Here is a 19,682-nt window from a genome sequence, read left to right as displayed (position 1 = left end):
AGGATATGTCTCATTCCCCCGAGTACCTTTTATAGAAAACAATATGATCAAGCAATAGCTGAAACTGTGTAAATAGATAACAGATATTAATTTAAAAAAGAAAAAACCAACCCAAGAACATCCTGAAAATATAGAAAATTCTTAATACATTCACTTTATGCATCATGTATTGTGATTGCATGATATGAGAGATGGGACGCAGTGGCTGAGTGGCTAAGACGCTGAGCTTGTCGATCAAAAGGTCGGCAGTTCAGCGGTTCGAATCCCTAGTGCCGTGTAACGGGGTGAACTCCTGTTACTTGTCCCAGCTTCTGCCAACCTAGCAGTTTGAAAGCACGTAAAAAATGCAAGTAGAAAAATAGGGACCATCTTTGGTGGGAAGGTAACAGCGTTCCGTGCGCCTTTGGTCATGCCGGCCACATGACCATGGAGATGTCTTCAGACATCACTGGCTCTTCGGCTTTGAAACGGAGATGAGCACCGTCCACTAGAGTCGGGAACAACTAGCACATATGTGCGAGGGGAATCTTTACCTATTTATTGTGATTGCATAGCTGCAAGAATCTTTTATTGTAACCACAAGTCATATGAAACACATAATATAGAAAATGGAAAACATTGATTAAAAGGAAATAAAATTATAGCCAATATTACAAAGTCTAACCAAAATTAGAATAGTAAATGTAACAAAACTTTATAAGGCCAACCATGAAATCACTGTCTACCTAGTAGCCTAGAAGGTTCATGGAAATACAGGGATATAGGGTGTATCAAAAGTCCATCCCCATAGACAATTTATTATATAAGTTACCTTAAATATTCAAATTGGTTGCCATTTTATTCTAAACATTTCATTAATTATTTGATGCATTGCTTTTGAACTTTCTAAGGTAATATTTCTCTGAAACAATATTAAAACATTTTGTGATTGGCCAGTAGGGCCTGACTTTTGGTACATGTAGCATGACTCCTGACTCTATGTGTATAAACAGTGATATTTAATTCAATGCATATATATTTTAAGTAAATGAAGCGCCCTGCCATTTTATTAAGCTAGAATGTAGTTGCTATGGCAATACTCATCCTGCAGCCATCACTGTGATTTGGTTGTATGAATTGTTAACATTGACAGGGGGGACTTGCTTTTAAATGGAAAAAAGCTCTTACAGTTCATTACTTATATACAAAATGCCTCTTAAGTTAAATAACTAAATATTGAATCTATGTAGGAGATTCAGAATTCTTGATTGAACTATGTACGCAAACCTCAATATTTATCATATATCCTTGCTGCCACCAGAATACTGTGGTGACTTCTGCTAAATATGGAGTTCTGTGTATAGTTCCTTCAAGGAATGTGTTCGGCATGTACCTAGTATGGAATATACTTCTGAGCATACATATTTGAGTGTGATATACAAATTACTTGAGCACAACAAATAATCAGCAAATTATAGAACTGTCCAGATTTAGAGGCCACAAATGCAACAGTGACCAGACAGGTTACAAGTAAAGTGAAGTCAGTAAGTATAGCTCTGGTGTAGCATTTCTTTTACTTTTCTCATGGCTCTAATGCTGAGCCATGCAAAATACCATGTAAACTTTATTAAAAGGGCTAATCATAGAGGCTAGTCCAGAGAATGCTGGCTCTGACACTGTGTTACTAATTCTGTTAATGTCTTTGCTCTTTTTGAATTACGATTAGGATGATAGTACTGTAGTATAGTACAACATACCATGTCAAATCCAGTTCCCATATTATATTTTAATCAGAGTTTTGAATATTATGGTGCAGCTTGGCTTGAGAAAGTGGAAATTGCAACCATCTCTTTTCATGTAAGAAACTTGGGAGTGAAAAATAGTACATGTCACTCCTTCGTTTTCCTTGTTCATTTTAAAAACTGAAAGTGAAGATAAAAATCTGAATATTGTTTCTTCACAGTATTTTTAGTGTTGTAGTATATTTTTCTACATAACTCAATAGGGTAAGTTGTTTACTGCAAACCAGCAATTTGTCTCAACAATGGGAACAGTATTGAGATTTAAAAAGATTAGTGCAGAAACAGGAATGGCAGAGCCTGAATTAACATGCAATGAAGATAAAGATGAAAACAGCGTAAACATGAAGTAGTAAATAAAACAAATCAAGTAGTCCCGCCTTACTGTACTTAATAAAGAAAATTTATTGTAAAGGTATATCACACAATTATACATTATAGTACATATGATGATAAGGGTTTAAGTTGGTAATCAACATGGACAAAAATAGTCCTCAAATATTTGAAGGAGCTATTCTAGGAAAAAGAATGTAGGGTGTAGAATTAGATTGTTTCATTCAATGAAGTTAAAATAGTATAATACATATCAGTCTAATATAATAGCAAATCTCTCACTTTCCAATGAAGATATGCCCAAACTACAAATCAAATCTGAAATACCACACATTTTAAAGGGTAAGATTTTATGAATACCTGCTTTGCTAACTCAGAACATCAGGTTATTTTTATTATATTATCACCGTTATATAGGGTTTTTTTTTGTTTAGATTTATTTTCAGCAAAGAAAGCTTCCAGACAATACAACTGAAAAGGAAGCCTATTAAATCCCCAAAGCTTCTCAATGAGGATATAACAATTTGAAGTCAATTTCAATTTAATCAACTTTGAGAATTATCTCACCCTATTCCCTAAAGTTTTGCTACTTTAACATGATTAATTCCAGTTAAGATGATATAGCAAACTGCAATAAAAGGCTCTAACGTCTCCTTGTGACCATGTCCATTTAAAGAAGAAATATATGAACCTAGGGAAAAGCAAGACTTGTTCCTTCATCAGAATACTATAGCTTAGTATTATATCTGAACTAGTCTATCATTATATTTATCCATTTAAACTCAATCCCAGAGGCTGCCAATCCATATCCACAGGTTATATTAAACTGCAAAATTATTACCAAAAACTTTCTGTGATAAGTAACTGACATGCTAAACCTGCAACTTAAATCATGGTATGCTATCTTTTAACTTTCACAGCATATTTAGAGCCAGCTGCCACTAATATCTGACAGGTGAACTTAAAACTGTTTTTTTAAAAAAGCGTTTTCTTAAAAAAATATTTAAAAATGCTTTATTTTTAAAAATAAAAAAACTTGGTTGAAACATTGATTTGTAGCACTCAAGTTAATTTAGTCTCTACAATGTAAACAGGCATCTGGACACAAGGAATTTGGGCCATTATCTTTATTCAAGCTTTATGTAGCTTTTTCAGTTCACATCACTGTTCATCATTCAGTATTCCCATATGCTTATTTGTAAGGAAGTCCAGAAAGGGAATGTTACAGATAGCTTGGTGAATGTTCATCATTGTGATCTCTCTTGGAATCCTGCAGGGAGAAAATGCAGATGGAATGTAACCTTTGAAGCATTTATATGCTACTTGATGAAGCAACAATAACAACATTTATAAGGAAGAAGTCCATCTTTCCCCAGCCTCATGTCCTCCAGATTTGTTGGATTGTACTTCCTGTTAGTCACAATGAGCAGCAGATAAAGGGATTTGTGTTCCAATATTTCTGGAATATTAGGCAAATAAAGACAGCTATACATGTGCTTTAAGCGCACTGTAGTTGTCATAATAAACAATTGCTTCAATTATCATTAAATAACTATTTCAGCTTCCTTACAATTATATAAGCCAGTGCTGACGAACCTTTTCAGCACCAAGTGCCGAAATACGACCGTGCGCACGTGTGCCAGAAACAGGAAGAGCAGCCGCCCAGTGTGCATACACATGTGCGTGTGAACACCAGCTGGCTGGCGCACCGGAACCCAGAAGAGCAACAGGCAATGGCTCGCGTGCCCAGAGAGATGGCTCTGCATGCCACTTCCGGATCCATCATGGATATAAGCAGTACTTTATTTAAAAAAATCCTACATAGACATAGTTTAAAAATTATCTACATATTTAAAACAGATCATATAGGAATATAAAAAGTTATTTTATATCAAGTAAAACTATTCTGTATATCAAATCCAGTTATATTTTACTTCGACTGATAACAGATTCTTGGAGTTTGTCTTTTCTTTCATTTGCCCCGATTCCTTATCAATTAAAAATGAGGGATGAACCTAGGAATTTCTACATGGCAAGCAAGTTATTTATACTGAGCAATAATCCTCTTCAAGCCATTTCTGAGGATGAAATCTGAAGATGTTGTTCAGCACTTCCATATTCCCCTGCTTTTTTTTCTCTCTCCTATGGCCAGTGAAACCATTGTTAAGAACCGCTCAGTTTCAAAAACAGCTTCTAACATAATATTGGGAGAGGGTAGGATAAAATCCCAAACACAAAACGATTGAGCCAAAACATGGAATAATACCTTGTCCTGCTCAGGAGTGTCTTGGAAATCTACTATATTTAATAGTGCTATTCAATTTTAATATATTTTCTCTAAAGCAGGGGAATGCAGAATCTGGATTTGTACCTCATTTGCAGTTCCCAGAACACAATTTGGCAATCAAAATGACAAAACAAGGGTGGGAATATTGGAAGATATGAACTTTGGAGAGAACTTTATAAAATGGATAAGATTGATTTATACTTCACAGAAAGTACAAATAATGGTATAAAAATGGTATAGGGTCCCCTGCTTTAGCTGGGGTTGGACTAGAAGACCTCTAAGATCCCTTCTAACTCTGTTATTGTCAGACTTCGATGCTATCTCAAAATAAATGAATTTCCAAACTGCCAATCTTTAAGGAAATCTTTTAATTGAGCACAGCCACCGGATCATGACTCGATGCGGACAAGACTGACCTTTTGCCCCCCAATCCCTCCCTTTCCGATCCCCAAATCTCTGCTTCTCATTGGCTATGTTCCAAGTCATTCTTCGGACTTCTTGTCTCGTCATTTCCCAGGAATGTCTCCCCCACTTCATTTCCACGACAACCTGACTTCAAAGGGATTTAGCAGGCAAAAGTTCAGAGCTTATCTTCCTTCTGCTCTCTATGCCAGCGTCGAAGCGCTGACAGTTATTCTGTTAATTGTCATTGAAGATTTAACAAAACTCAGTGAGATACAAAAAGGAATAAGCGAAGGATGCCAACTATATTTTGTTTATTTTAGTGCTATGGTGCTAGAATGCAGTATTGCAGGATAATTCTGCCGACTGCCAACAGTTTGATTCTCACTGGCTCAAGGTTGACTCAGCCTTCCATCCTTCCGAGGTCAGTAAAATGAGGACCAAGACTGTATTCATCCAATTTTTTCATTTTATCTTATATCTTTATTATTTCAAGTATAGCAATAACAATAGCACTTAGCCTGCACCTTCTACTCTTTCTTTTTATTCTTCCATCTTTTTATTAGTTTTCCTATTATAGCAATAGCAATAGGATTTAAACTTATATACCGCTTCACAGTGGTTTAGTCTTCTGTAAGCGGTTTACCGAGACAGCATATTGTCCCCAACAATATTGTCAACAATATTGACCTTGGAAGGATGGAAAGCTGAGTTAACCTTGAGCCAGTTAATATAGATATATTTAGAATGTAGATATGAAAGTTAAACAAGTATACCTGTTTCGAGGAGCTGCTTGGTAGCCAATCGCCAGTGCTTCTCTTAGAATGTCACTGACCAACTGTTCTGTAGCCTGTTGTAGAATGCATTTCAGAAATAATGTAAACATGGATGAATGTTTTTAAGTAACAGAGGACATATTTCAGAGTATTTCATACCTTGGAATCCTGTGTATAAACTAAAATGTATTTACCAAAGTAGCCTACGGTGCATTTCTTCAAATTTTTCTACAAATTCAGAAACATAACATTGAGAAAGCTCTGGATCCCATCAAGTAAAATGGCTTCTTCTCTGTTGCTGCTTCTACTCCTACCTGCTGGAATACCATCCCCTAGAAGTTTGTCTACTCTCAGTCATACTTTCCTCTAGAAAAGCTCTAGAAAACTGGTTTCTCCAATACCAGGTGCAAAAGTCCAGCAATTGTCTAACTCCCAACTGTCTAATTCCAACTGGTCAAGGTTGTGGAAATTTTTTATATTTCCTCCTCAGTATATTGTATCTCTGCATTTGGTTTTGTATTAGTACAGTATTGCTGTATGCTACTTTGAACCTTTTGATTTGACAGCTTAATACATTTAATAACCTATAAATTATTATTAAAATAAAGATACCACAAGACACTATTATCCTTGTTCTGCCTGCAGCCAATACGTCTCACAGCTTAAGTTAAACCTCTGTATTTAATTTGTCTATGATTAAGACTACTTTAACACTAAGAATTTTGTTAACAGCTTACCTTTAAAATCATATCTTCTATTATAAAAGCATATATATTTTTGTGAAGTTCCACAGGTGGAAAGGAAATTCCTACCTATAAAATAAGACAATATGTTCATAATTAACTTCACAGACATGTACCTTCTTCAGAAGTTAAAATGACTCTTAGAACCAAGGGTGAAATCCAAATTTTTTCTCTCCAGGTTCTGTGGGCGTGGCTTGATGGACTGGCAGGGGAAGGATATTGCAAAATCTCCATTCCTACCCTACTCTAGGGGAAGGATACTGCAAAATCTCCATTCCCTCCCCACTCAGGCAGAGGTGGTATTTGCCGGTTCTTTGAACTACTCAAAATTTCTGCTACCGATTCTCCAGAACCTGTTAGAACCTGCTGGATTTCACCCCTGTTTAGAACTAGTTACACTTAAAATTCAATAGGCATAGACTGCTATATGTTTATAGAATTGTAGTAGTTGGAAAATTAACATTTTGTTCTGAAACTTTCAAGCTGTATCCTTAATAAGATTGCTGTACAAAATGCAGCCATTCTAAACAGAATAGAATTGGATTATAAGGTGCAAAAATAACAAGTTTTTCTTCTGATGCCTAGGAAGAAATTACACTTCCTAAATATTTCTGATAGGATTCACAAATATTTGAAATAAGATTCTGAATTTGTAAACTGAAGAATCACTAAATACATATAGATTTTGTGTATGTTTGTGTGTATGCATGTATGCATGCATGAATGTGTGCCTGCAGATAAGATGAATCATATTCAGTTCTACTTTTATCTTCTGGAAGGAATCTCGCAACATTGGCACTTCAGGTGGACTAAAATTATTATAAAAAGGTAGGAGGATTATGGAATTTAAAATTCAACATTTGCTGTTTTTTAGTGCAACTGCAGACAGTCCCCCCTATCCCTCCCCCCGTCCCCCCGGTAAGATTTTGAACCAATTACTTTGGGGTCCAGATAATGCTGATTATAGAATAATGTTTGAGTGCTTAGCTGGAGTTTTAAGTCTGATGACTGACAGTTCTGCAGCACGTTTGTGATCCTTATTTCCTAGAACTGAACATTTTTATTAGCAATTGTGAAAGCAATTGGGGAACAAAACTATAAAACAGTATTTAAGATCTTCTAGCTTGTTGAATAGAAAGGTAAGTCAATTTGCAACCATTCTACATATTACATATATTACACTCTAAAAACCTCAAGATAATGAAAAAGTTATTTTTAAAAAATTATTTTATTTACCTGTTGAGCAGTCTCACGCACATACTCAGATGCAGACTGTGGGGCTAAGTAGAATTTGGCCTCTTCTTGTGTCTCTTCCTGTTCCTTTTTAATGTTTATTTTCAGAGGTTCAGTAATGTTAAGAATGTCTACTTCCTCATCATTGTCAGATTCTTGTTTAAGGAACTGCTCTAGTTCTATAAGCTTTCGACATAGCTCTTCCCCAGTAGTATAAGAAGATGAGCATTCTTTTCCATGTAAAGCAATTAGGCACAGAAGACAGGATTAGCAAATAATTTATATAAAGTGACATGCAGTTCATTGCAAATAAAACAAATTATAGTTGCTACGACCAGAAACCTAAACTCCCAATCTTCTACTATCCATATATCTTTCAAGTTTTAGTCATTATATCAAAAGAGAAACCATTAACAATATTAACAAAAATATTTGTAAATTCAGAATTGTTAGTTTTGGGGTTGAAGAAATGGAGCACACTCAATTCAATAAAGTATGAATGTGTATCTATATCTATTTATGTAACAGTCACTAATAAGAATATTAATATGTTTCTGACAACTATGATGAGCAGTCCATACCACTGGGTTTAAAAAAAAAATCTGCTTATCATATTTCCCTTGTTTCAGGACCAAAATAACTTTTATTTCATTTATTGATTCATTCACTGATTCATTCATTGATTCATTCATTCATTTCTCTTGAACGTCCCCAACCAGTCCCAAATAATCAGAAGGACAACCCCCCACTTTATAAGAAAACTGTTAAATATAGCATTTTTATACATGGTCCCAGAAACACACATTGAATCATCCAGGCAAAACTAAGGCTGGCTTCAGGAGACAAAGATGGAAACCTAATCCTATAATTTACTTTCATTCTACAAATTATGCCAAAATAAACCCTTTGAGGTTCTGAAATTTGATTCTTTACCTGGCTCATTGTCTATTTGTGTCAGCACATCCTCTATGGAATCTTCATTCCTAAAAGCTTCTGGATCAGGTGGTGTATAGCCATGGAAGCGACACCAATGTACAACCTCCTTTGTTTTCAGAGGCACAATGCTGTGAAATTTAGGATACTTTTCTATGATTTCTTGAAGGATTTTACGTATTGTCAAGGCTCTTTGCCACTGCAGATGAAAAAAAGGAAGAAGAAAAACAACTTAATTAGAATCAAATATGTATATCTTTCATTATAGTTGCATTACAATCTTCTACATCAATGGATCTGTATGCATTGTAAGAACTAAGTAAAAGGCTGTAGATAATTGTTATCTCCCAGATGGCAACCAGGTGATCCTCTACTGCTTAATTGCTGCTGGTCAAAGTCACATACAGCAACAATGGAACCTGTGTGCGTATGTCTATGTGTGCACATGTGCACATGTGAAATTGTTCCAAACAGATGACTTCTGTTAATAGATGATTTAACAGTTCTAGCCATTCTATGTTTTGTCTTTGTGGCTCTAAATAGGGTACATCTAATAAATAAGAACAAAAATAACATCAAAGAAAGAGTTATACTCCTATGCTTCTAAAAGCTCAGAAATTGAAAACTTTTAGGGCAAATTCAATTTTTTGTTTTCAGTTTGTTACATCAGAGGACAGTACAATCTATCCTGGAATGCTTCCTCATTTTTCATCACAGTGCTCGCAACAGAAGGGTCATTTCGTCAAGCAGAAAAGAGACATTAAAAGCAAATTAAAAAAGCCTTGGAAGTAGGACAACATAAAAGCAACATTGGAAAAAGTTGCTATTTTGTCACACAAAAGATCTGGATTGTACAATGTTAAGACAGAACATGGAACTTTAAGTTCAGTTACATTTTATTTAGTCAAGTATTAGTAAATCTCTGCAAAAATGGCTATGTATTAAATGCAAGAGATAATTTTTAAATAATTTCTAGGGATTTTAAAAATCACCAGATTTCTGAGGGACAGCTTTCAGTCATACATTTCCCTGAGGCTGAAATTCAGCTTTATAGAATATATTAAAATTACCTCAGCAGCTCTTCGTTTTCCAATATTCCAGGTATAATATTGTTCCACAGAACTGGCACAGAAAGGATTGGCATCCTCAGCTAAAAAAACAAAGAAAGGAACATCAAAAGCTTTAGATTTTTAATAACAATGGAAATTAATATATTATAAGGCAAGCTATTTCTGAACATCTTCTCAGAACATATCATAGTTTAAATCAAAATATGCTGCTTATCAGGAAGTACCTTATGGAAAAAATTGAAAAGCCTTTTACTCTTGATTTAAAACAAATACTAAATTAGAAAGAACATTAAGAGATATTACCATAGCTATTTGAACAACAGGTAAATATCAGGGGTGGTATTTGTGACATAAGATAATTTTTTAGCCTTTTGGAACTACTCAGAAAGATGGAAGCCTCTGAACATAAAAAACATCTGAGAAACAAATTACTAGAAATGATTTGGAGAAAGGAAAAGCAGGAGCCTGAATGAACCCCAGTATGAAAACTAGGCACATTAATTGGTTTGTTTATTTCAGGAATACCAAGTCTCAGCATGTAAATGCCAATTGCTATTAAACCCACCTATTTTATGTATTTTCGTGTGGATGAAAATAAAGCCAGCCATAGCTGAATAACTCAGCAGCTATTTCCTCATCATTAAGATACAGCTCACCTACTGCAAAAATCAGGAGTTGGATTTGGGCTAGGAGCCCAATTCAACTCTCTCATGATGTATTTTTTTTTTACAGAGAATATATAATTATGTAGTGCTTCATATGTGATTTCAAAAAAGTGCTTGGAACACTTAATGCTGCAAATGTAATAATACATGTCTGTAATCTTTAATTTGTAATCTCTTTGAAGCTACATTATTTCTTGAGCTGACCTGGCAGCTACAGAGGACAGCTATCTATTCCCAAGGAAAAAGAAATGATTGCATCAAACAGATAGGGTTGGGTGCTAGGTTTGTGCTCCTGCATATTCTAAACCACCTTCTCGAAATCACTTAGAAAGCACTGCATAGCCCACTAGACTACAGAAAACTATTGTCCTTTTAGTTGTCCTATATGTTAAAAAGCAGATCAAAGTGGGAGAGGAATCTCTTTTAAATCCTTTGAGTCAGAGGGACTGGTCTCATGGATCAGATTAAACCTGAGTGTGCAATTGCAACAGCATTTAGGCTTATACTGTGCCCCATAGTACTTTACAACACTCTCTGGGTGCCTTGCATTATAGAAGCATTATTTGCATATAGCCCTCAACAACCTGGGTCCTCTTTTTACGGACTTCAGAAGGATGAAAGGCTGAGTCAACCTTGAGCCCGATCCAGATCAAACTCCAGGCTGGGGGCAGATTTTGCCTGTAATGCTGCACTGGAAGTTTTGATTTCAGAAATACTAGTTTCCCATTCCCATTCCCATTCCTCATAAAGAGGAGAGTTAAAAATGCTAGACTGTCTCTGGTGTCTTTCAGAATATCAGCACAAATGGGAACACTTTATGAATGCTTGTTATCCTTCAGAATTTAAAAAAAACACAATACAAGCTTTGTTAAGTGGAACAAGAAAATGGAAATTAGTGTTCTGATGGTTGAAATGGAAATCAATCAGCATTATTGTAATCCATTGCCCTCATGTACACTAGCCAGAATATGACATTTAGCCAAACATTTCTTAAAAATGCTGAAGGAAAATATATGGAACTCAGCTAGCAGAAATAATCTTGAAATGAAAAAATGGATATATAAAAACAGGAAATTGTAAGAGATTTTCCCATGGTTAACATTTTCCCATGGTTAACATGTGGTCAAAGCCACATTATATTTCAAGCATTCTAAAGTTTGATATATTTAAAATTATCAAATTTAATGTTTACAGTTTTACACACTTAATAAAGTTTGTTGGGTAAATTCTGAGTAATCCTATGATTGCAATCCTAATTGCTTCTTATGCCATCCCCTTAGGGTGCAAAATATTCCTGTTGCCCCCTTAGTGTCTAACATCCCTCTTGATAATGCAAACACCTTTCATTAGGGGGCAGTTTCTCCCATTTTGAGAAACACTGCTCTATAGCAATTGCAGGCAGATGGACCAATGGCCATACTTGGTATGAATTGAGCATATTACACCAAAAAATGACTGTTAAACAATGTTTTCATTACTTGTCTCAGCAATTAATGGAACGTTCTTCACAATTGCTGTCAAAAGTTGCGGGAGATTGTCTAAGTATTCTTCCCTGTAGAAAATAAAGAGGTGGCATTTAATATAGAATTTATTTATAGCATAGTACAGTGCTTTTTACACTGCTTCTACTGTACAAAGAACATGCATGTACAGATACTGCCTATACAGCACAAACGGAAGTCTCTGTGTACATAAAGACAGTGATGTTTGGACAAACATTTTCAAACCTTTCTCAGCTTTTACATTTTGGAAGTTTATATTTTACATTTTTTTCCAAGGGGAGGGCAGTGTTAAGCTTACACAAACTTGATATGAAATAAAGAAAAAAGTTGTATTATAAGCTTCTACTAAGCTTTTTTTTTAAATAGGAAATTATGCTGTCGTAATTTGGTTTGCAATAAAGGGAGGAGTCTGTGAAGATCATAATAGAAGTTTCTCACCTCAGGTCTATAGCTGGATATAACTATTTATAAAGCTTGATATGGCTCTTAAAGTTTGAGATAAAGATAAATCCAAACAAACAAGGTAACTAGTTTCTATGGAGCCAGTGCTGCATCTAAAATGCAGTATATCCACTGCAACTAATGTGCAAACAGAGCAGTGTAATTTTAATGTGCATCTATAAAGTATTTCATACCTAGGCGTTAATATACTGTGATCTATCCAATATCCACTATAAAATCTCAACTGCTTGTATTGAACAAAATTAAAATAATTCTCTTGAAGAAAGTTCATTTCAACATTAATGGGGTGAACTCCCAACAAATTCAAGTGGCTTATAAAAATATAACCCATATTGTTTACAACAGCCATTGCTCCCTGTAGTAAGTTATTTTAACTTCACAAAAATAATTACCCAATGGAATAATTTCCAAGTTCTGAACTTTCCTCTGTTTTTATTGTCGCCTGAGCATCCTGAGAGACTGGAATACTGCAGCTCTGCCCTGTTGCATCAGGCTCCAGCTTCACTTTAAAAGATAATAGAATATCTTTAAAAAACATTTGTTAGGCAAATGAAAGGCAATCCTAGTCTTCTGTTTCAGACAAGCAGGAAGAAAAACTATAGGTAGTCCTTGAATTACAATAGTTCATTTAGTGACAGTTTGAAGCTACAACTGAAAAGTGCACTGAAAAAAGTGACTTATGACCATTTTTCACACTTACAACTGTTGCAGCATCCCCATGATCAAAATTCAGATGCTTGGCAACTGATTCACATTTATAACAATTGCAGTGTCCTGGGGTCATGTGATTACCCTTTGTGACCTTCTAACAAAGTCAATGGGAAATCCAGATGCACTTAACAACCATGTTACTAAGTTAAAAACTGCAGTGATTCACTTAACAACTGTCTCACTTAGCAACAGAAATTTTGGGCTCAATTGTGATCATAAGTTGAGGACTACCTGTAATTTTTCTGAAGGAGGAAAGCAGAGATTTTAAAGAGGAATCCTGGCACCACAATAAAGTATTATTTATTGACTTATTTATCAATCAATCAAATTTTGGAACCATCTATCTCCCTCACAGAGTAGTAACTGTAAGTGTAAGTGGATGGCAGGAAAAAAAAAGTAAAAGTCTACATTTCAAAACCTATTTTTGGGGGGTTGCTGCTTTTTGTGTAGTAAAACTGCCTTAGTAATATCTTTGGTGTCCAAGTGAAAATACTGTTATACTTTTACAGATGTCCAAAAAGATTTAATGATGTCAATACCTTCATCAAGCTGAATGCTTTATCACCTGAATCCTGCTTCACTTGCATAATCATACTGTGGAACAGCTGATAGCTAATAAAAAGCATTTGAAAGGGACACTTCCATTAAATGCAAAGGTGCAAGTGAAGTAACTTTTTTAGCTTAGATAACCCTGGCTATCTGAGCAAGTAGTATGCAGGCATATTCAGTTCATTGGTGGTACCAATGAAAATATTTGCAGAGGTATATGCACACACAACCAGAGAAATCCTCTGAAGCAGCCACTTCAAACCCTTTAATGCTGTAATGTTTCAAGAAGTGGGACTCTGCTGATATCTCAAAGGTGCTTTTTTTCTTCAAAAGGCTACTGGACTGTTTTTTCTTTGCAAAAAACCTTTGAGACAACTATGATCTAGATAATTGAGAATCTCCACAGGCATTTATACTCTGCTGATACCAATGCACTTTGCAAAGTATGCCTTCTGAATGCTTTGCACAATCCCACTGACTAATTTCCCAAAATATAACTATTACTGTACTTTTCGGAGTACAAGACACACTTTTTCCCCCCTAAAAGAGGGTGGAAATGTTGGTGCATCTTATACACTGAATACAGCAATTTTTGGCCTCCCGAAACCCCGCCCCACACGTCCTGTTTCCGCCAAAAACAAGCCCATTTTTCGCAAAAACGGATTTTGCAGAGGGTTTGGGAGGCCTGCAGAGTGCTCCTGGGGCTGGGGAGGGCAAAAACGCGACGCATGGTGGGTTTGGGAGGCCAAAAACGGGCCTGTTTTTCGCAAAAATGGGCCCCACAGAGGTTTGGGAGATCTGCTGAGTGCTCCTGGGGGCCGGGGAGGACAAAAGCTTTTTTTTTCTTGTTTATCTCTTCAAAATTTTGGTGCATCTTATACTCCGGTGCATCTTATAGTCTGAAAAATATGGTATAAATTTCTTATATATGTCATGAATAGTGGCTAATCATATAGTCATTTCCAAGGCTTCATTATGACAATGGGCAATTCTACCTTTTGTAACAGTCACTTCAGGAGTGCTTGGGGCAACTACATTAGTTGTAGTCATGGGTGTAACAGCACTTGATTTGCTGGAAGAAACCGACTGTATCACTGAAAGAGAAAAGGAATATTGGTAATGTAGACAAATATGCTTCACTTTTAACACTTTTTCATTTTTGTTGCTAAATTACTTCAATAATTTTAGCAGAAAATGATGTAACAATGGCTTTTTGCAACAGCTCTATACATATTATCTGAAAATTTTTTAAATTTGTTCTTTGTAAAACATTTTTTCTGATTTTATCTGGATCTCACAAACCAGGTTCTCACTATTATGCATAATCTGGTGTTGGTTTTAATGATAATGCTGGACATTAAAATTGTAAGTGTGTATTAGTTATCAGCGTCAATAGAATATGATATGTACGGCATCAAATATTGTGCTCCAGACAATTTAAAGTCTGCTCGCCACTAGAGCCAAAGGTTTCCAATTCTTTGCAGTGCAATAGATCCAGAAAGCTTAGAAGAGAGAAGCTTGCAATATTGAAAAAGAGATTTAGGCAATGTCTTGTCAACTACACCCTACCTTTGTTCACAGGCATCAGTATAGTTTGGACTCCTCCAGAAGCATTGCTGACACCAAGTTGTTTGAGTTGGCTGGGTACTGTCAAAACAGCCTGTTGTGGGCTGTTCTGGTTGGAGTGGATCTTTAGCAACCCTACATTAGAAATGTGTTAAAATGAATCATTTCTTCCTTTCACATAGAACAAAGAAAATAAAAAGGAAGCTCTCCTATCTATGTATCAATATGGAGAACTGTCTAGTCTAGTGCTAGATCTCTCCCCTCCTATCAAGACCAACTGGAAATGGCCCTAGTGGAGAATTACAATATCATACCTTCCACGAGCCCCCAGCCCCCAAAATATGTCCAAAACTGGTATTAAGGGCTACTGAGAGATCCAAGAGAATCACCAGGGATGCCTTATGTATGGCATCCTTATATCCTTATATATGGATGACCATTTCGCACAAGGTAAGATCTGATTATTTGACAAAATGAGATTGAGGTTTTGCTTCTCATCCAAGAAGCTAAAGAACCTGAAACATCTTCAAGGAAACACAAAATCCAGTTGCCTTTTGAAAGAGTACCTTTTGGACAACCCTGACCTGGAGGTCTGAGAATCTCCCTACACATTTGACTCAATTGATTTGACTCTGTTTCCTAAGTAGAGCTTGTACTGCTTAAACTCCAAGACTTTCTCAGAAAACCAATGGGCTTTCCAGGATCCACATTCAAGAGAAAATCAATTTTAGTATTTAAAAGATTGCAGAATCTGGTGGAACTGCATGAGCTGATATTTGGGGAACAACATGTCCAATTAACAAAATGTTATATGTAGTATTCAACTAGGCATCAATCTTGTTCAAGAATTGATGCTTGGGCTTCTACAATATTTTTTGAATCAGTTAACCCAAGTAAAGCTTGCACCCGTATATATTTCATATATACGTCATGCACCAGTGGGTTTTGTGTTTAGTTTGGATAAAAGCATCCCATTGACTAATTTCAATCTTTTAGTCCTAGATTACCTGATACTGCAGTTTTCGTGGATGCTGGTGCTGGGGTGGTGACCCAAGAAGCAATGCTTACAACTGTGGAGGAACTTGTTTTATTAGGTGCAACTGATGCTGCTTGCCCAGGATTGGCAACAACCTGCTGTTGCTGCCCAGATGCCTTCACAATGGGGCCTGCAGATGAAGGGGAGCTAGAGCTTGCACTGTCTGCTTGCTGTGTTAAAAAAAAACAGGAAGAGTGGAAAACACATTTTTCAGATTAATGATCCAATAAAGAAAATAAAAGAAAAAAATATTCTAAATTATGAATTAATTATTCATTTTTTCAATATTTTTCAATGAGTCAATATTTTCTAACTCTCAATAGTTGAGAGTTAGAAAAGCAAGGGGATCCAGTTCTATTGCATATAACATTTACAGTATTTTTGTAGTGCACTGTCAGTTTCAAGATTTCATACACTTCTCTACTTTTTACTAATAGCACCCCTGCATTTCCACCACAAGCCCATTTTACAAGAGTGAAAGGGGAATATTTTTTTCTTCTTTCTGATAACATTTTTTGCATAAGTTTAGTGCCAGGACATAATCTGAAGTCTTCTGATGCAATCATCTCAATTAAGCTATGCAGGACTACAGCAAATTACAGCCTGCATGGGAGCTTGTCTGGGAACCCCAACAGACAGTTTCTGGAGTACCATGAACAACAACAAAAAAAGGATGAAACCCAAATAATAAAATACAAAAACATTTTCTATAAACATAGTACGAGGGAAAATACTGCAAAGGTCTCTTGTAAATGCTAACATTTTTTTTCACACAGCAGGATGGAGCCTTAACACTGAAGTCATTTTGATTTCCAAGGAGTAAGAAGCTGATTCTTCCCTTGCATAATAACTCTGCAATGCATTTGAAGCCTGATGTGCAAATCAGCCAATACTGGACCTCACCTGGGGAACACCATTTGATGCAAGTGTCACAGCTGAAGTTGTTGCTGCAGTGATCACCCCGCCTGATACTCTTAGCACAGTGGTGCCGGGTTTTGAGAGCTGTGATGATGCCGGTAATGATTTCAGTGTATTGTCTGATATTTTCATGAGTGAAGCTTGCCCGCTGGAAGCTGCCTTTAAATTTGTAAACAAGTTAAAACAGAAACAATATTTTTATAAAGCAATTAGTACAACTAGTAGGAAAATAGAAAAGATACAAACATTGATGATGTTTTAAACAAAGCCTCAGTATATATGCAGGTGTTCAAGTTTGCTACATCTTCTAGATTATAAAGATATTGTTAGGAACAGTTTGTGAAGAATCAGTGAAAATTGTTATGGAGGGTTAAAAGTGCTGGTTTGTATCTCAGGGTACTTTTTTTGAATGCCACGTGATATTAAAGCAGGGATAAAAGAAACATTCTAGGGCTGTGTTAAAATTGAATCCTTTCCTTTTCAGTCAAAATAGAAATCACGTAACAAACGTATGTTATGAACTGTTTATTTCAAATGAAATACAGATTTGGAAGATTAAGAATAAGATCCAAGAGTCAGAAAGGACATTAGTCGTAAATTCCCTACATCGTGATGGATCTGTGAGCCTTTCTGATAATGATCCTCCATTCTGTGTTTGAAGATTTCCAGTGAAGAATTACCTGTTCACTTTTCAGTGTGTTCCACTGCCTAACAGTTCATATAGCTAGGAGGTTTCTCCTAAAATCTAAATTGAACATGTTTCTTTGCACTTTTAACCCATTTGTTCTGGTCCTACACTCTCAGTAGAGAAGAAATGTACTTCCTTTTTACGTGCCAGCTCTTTAGATATTTGAAGGTAATAAGGTTTCTTAGCCCAGTTTCTTCCAACCTGGGGTTCTTTAAATGTGTTGAACTATAACTCCCAAAAGTTCTAGTCACCAGATTGGAAAAGCCTGAACTAATCTTTTGCCCATCTGTCTTTCTACTACAAATTTCCTTCCTCATATTCTTCTTCCATTAAGGGGCAATTTGGAAGGAACATTTTTTACTATTGAAAAACTTCATGAGAGGAAAAGGCTCAGCACGGCTTTCTCCTTCTCTATTGTCCATTGTTCAAACCATTGGCCTGTCTTAATTCTTTTTCAAGCATTTTCATTTGAAAATAGAAATGGGAGAGTTCAACCCAAATATACTACATAAATATCTCACGGAGAACATAAATATTTTATGGATATATGGTTTTTAATATTGGTAACAGCAAAAATAAAATAAACAAAACCAAAACAACTTTTCAGAGTTTTTCATTCTGTTTCTTAAGATCTGTCTGTCTTGCCCAACCAAAGAATGTATTAAAATTAACCGTTCAGGCATACAGATTAGTATTTACACATTATTGATGATGTACATGTATATATTAAAATAAATCATTCAGACATTTATTTTATTAACCAGGCTTCTAAAAGATACATTAATATATTACCATAAAATACAGAAGTGACTTGCTACTGAATGCAAAACAGCTACACTTTGCATTAAGTCCTTCAAGAGTATCTAGAACAACCAGCATCTAAATCGAAGCACCACAGTTACCTGTGCAAATAAGGTGGCAGTTTTGTGTCCAGTTATAACTTTCAGAGCTTGCTGTCCTTGGGAAGATGATGTTCCAGCACTTGTATTACCTTGGATAACAGTCCCCGATGTCACCTGTTTTGCTGTAGTCTGGTGAGGTGGCTGGCCAACTAAAAAAGTGCCCTGCACAAAAAAATTAATATCTGTATTGAAGACATAGTAAGAAAGAGCCATTGTCCCTTAAATTCTGAAACCCTAAACCAGTGACGGCGAAGCTTTTTGGCACCGAGTACTGAAACTGGAACGTGCATGTATGCGCCAGCCAGCTGGTCTTCCTATTTCCGGGGCGTGCATGTCAGCTGGTCTTTGGATTTCCAGCGTTCCAGCACAAGCGAAGACCAGCTGGCCAGCGTGCATGTACGCACCGGAAACCGAAAGAGCAGCTGGCGACGGCCCGCGTGCCCACAGAGAGGTGTCTGCGTGCCACCACTGGCCCGCATGCCATAGGTTTGCCAACACAGCCCTAAACTGTTTTTCTTTTTTAGTTCCACTTAATATTAGTGAGGGTCATATCACAATACCTACATTTAAGTAGTGTCTATCAGATTCTATTTTTAAAAACTTAAAAAATTATGCCAGTTAACATAGCAAAAAGTAGCAGCCTCAAATCACTTAGACAAATGATCGCTACCATATATTAAACAAAAGAGCACTGCGGCACCTTACTGTGATTTATGGCTTCCATGGTAACTGATAGACCCCTTGCATCCCTTTCTTAAAATATTCAGATTCTTTCAATTTTAAATTGAAAGCCAGCATGCTATCAGCCCCCTAGCCTCAACTTCACTTCCATGAATGCTTCTGTGCTCTCTTGTAAAGAAAAACAGTCAGTGGTTGAAGCACGTAGGTAGTATCTGCTTGCCTGGTAATCATAAAATGGGGAACTGGTAGGAAGCATCTTTGTAGGAAGCATCCTCTTCCTTTGATAGAGGATGCCTGCTGTAAGTCATCATTATGGAAATGAGGACAATGTGAATAATAGAAGTGTTATTTGTAGAGACAAGGACCAGGAAAGCAAATTCCTACCAGTGTTTTTTAAACTTTAATTAGAGTATATTCTAGCCCAGCTTTCTCTGTCCAGATACATTG

General features: G+C 36.1%; 1 protein-coding gene across 1 annotated transcript in view; it reads right to left on the bottom strand.

The window, feature by feature from the left end:
- Window positions 1–3,109: 3,109 nt before the first annotated feature.
- The window catches only part of YEATS2 (YEATS domain containing 2), a 38,057-nt gene continuing 21,484 nt past the window's right edge, over window positions 3,110–19,682 (bottom strand). Inside the window, exons 19-31 of the mRNA XM_070945818.1 lie at window positions 18,555–18,716; window positions 16,950–17,123; window positions 16,018–16,216; window positions 15,014–15,145; window positions 14,440–14,538; window positions 12,577–12,688; window positions 11,699–11,772; window positions 9,556–9,635; window positions 8,486–8,684; window positions 7,556–7,782; window positions 6,314–6,388; window positions 5,577–5,650; window positions 3,110–3,381 (exon numbers count right to left, since the gene is read on the bottom strand). Of these exons, the coding sequence (XP_070801919.1) occupies window positions 3,273–3,381; window positions 5,577–5,650; window positions 6,314–6,388; window positions 7,556–7,782; window positions 8,486–8,684; window positions 9,556–9,635; window positions 11,699–11,772; window positions 12,577–12,688; window positions 14,440–14,538; window positions 15,014–15,145; window positions 16,018–16,216; window positions 16,950–17,123; window positions 18,555–18,716 (1,716 nt within the window). The 3' untranslated portion in view covers window positions 3,110–3,272. The remainder of the gene's footprint in view (window positions 3,382–5,576; window positions 5,651–6,313; window positions 6,389–7,555; window positions 7,783–8,485; window positions 8,685–9,555; window positions 9,636–11,698; window positions 11,773–12,576; window positions 12,689–14,439; window positions 14,539–15,013; window positions 15,146–16,017; window positions 16,217–16,949; window positions 17,124–18,554; window positions 18,717–19,682) is intronic.

The sequence above is a fragment of the Pituophis catenifer genome, unplaced genomic scaffold, assembly GCF_029215685.1.
Source record: "Pituophis catenifer annectens isolate HBS135680 unplaced genomic scaffold, rPitCat1.0.hap2 SCAF_6, whole genome shotgun sequence".
In the NCBI taxonomy this organism is placed as follows: domain Eukaryota; kingdom Metazoa; phylum Chordata; class Lepidosauria; order Squamata; family Colubridae; genus Pituophis; species Pituophis catenifer.
The sequence above is the reverse complement of the archived record's forward strand: the minus strand, read 5'-3'. Positions and strand labels throughout refer to the sequence as shown.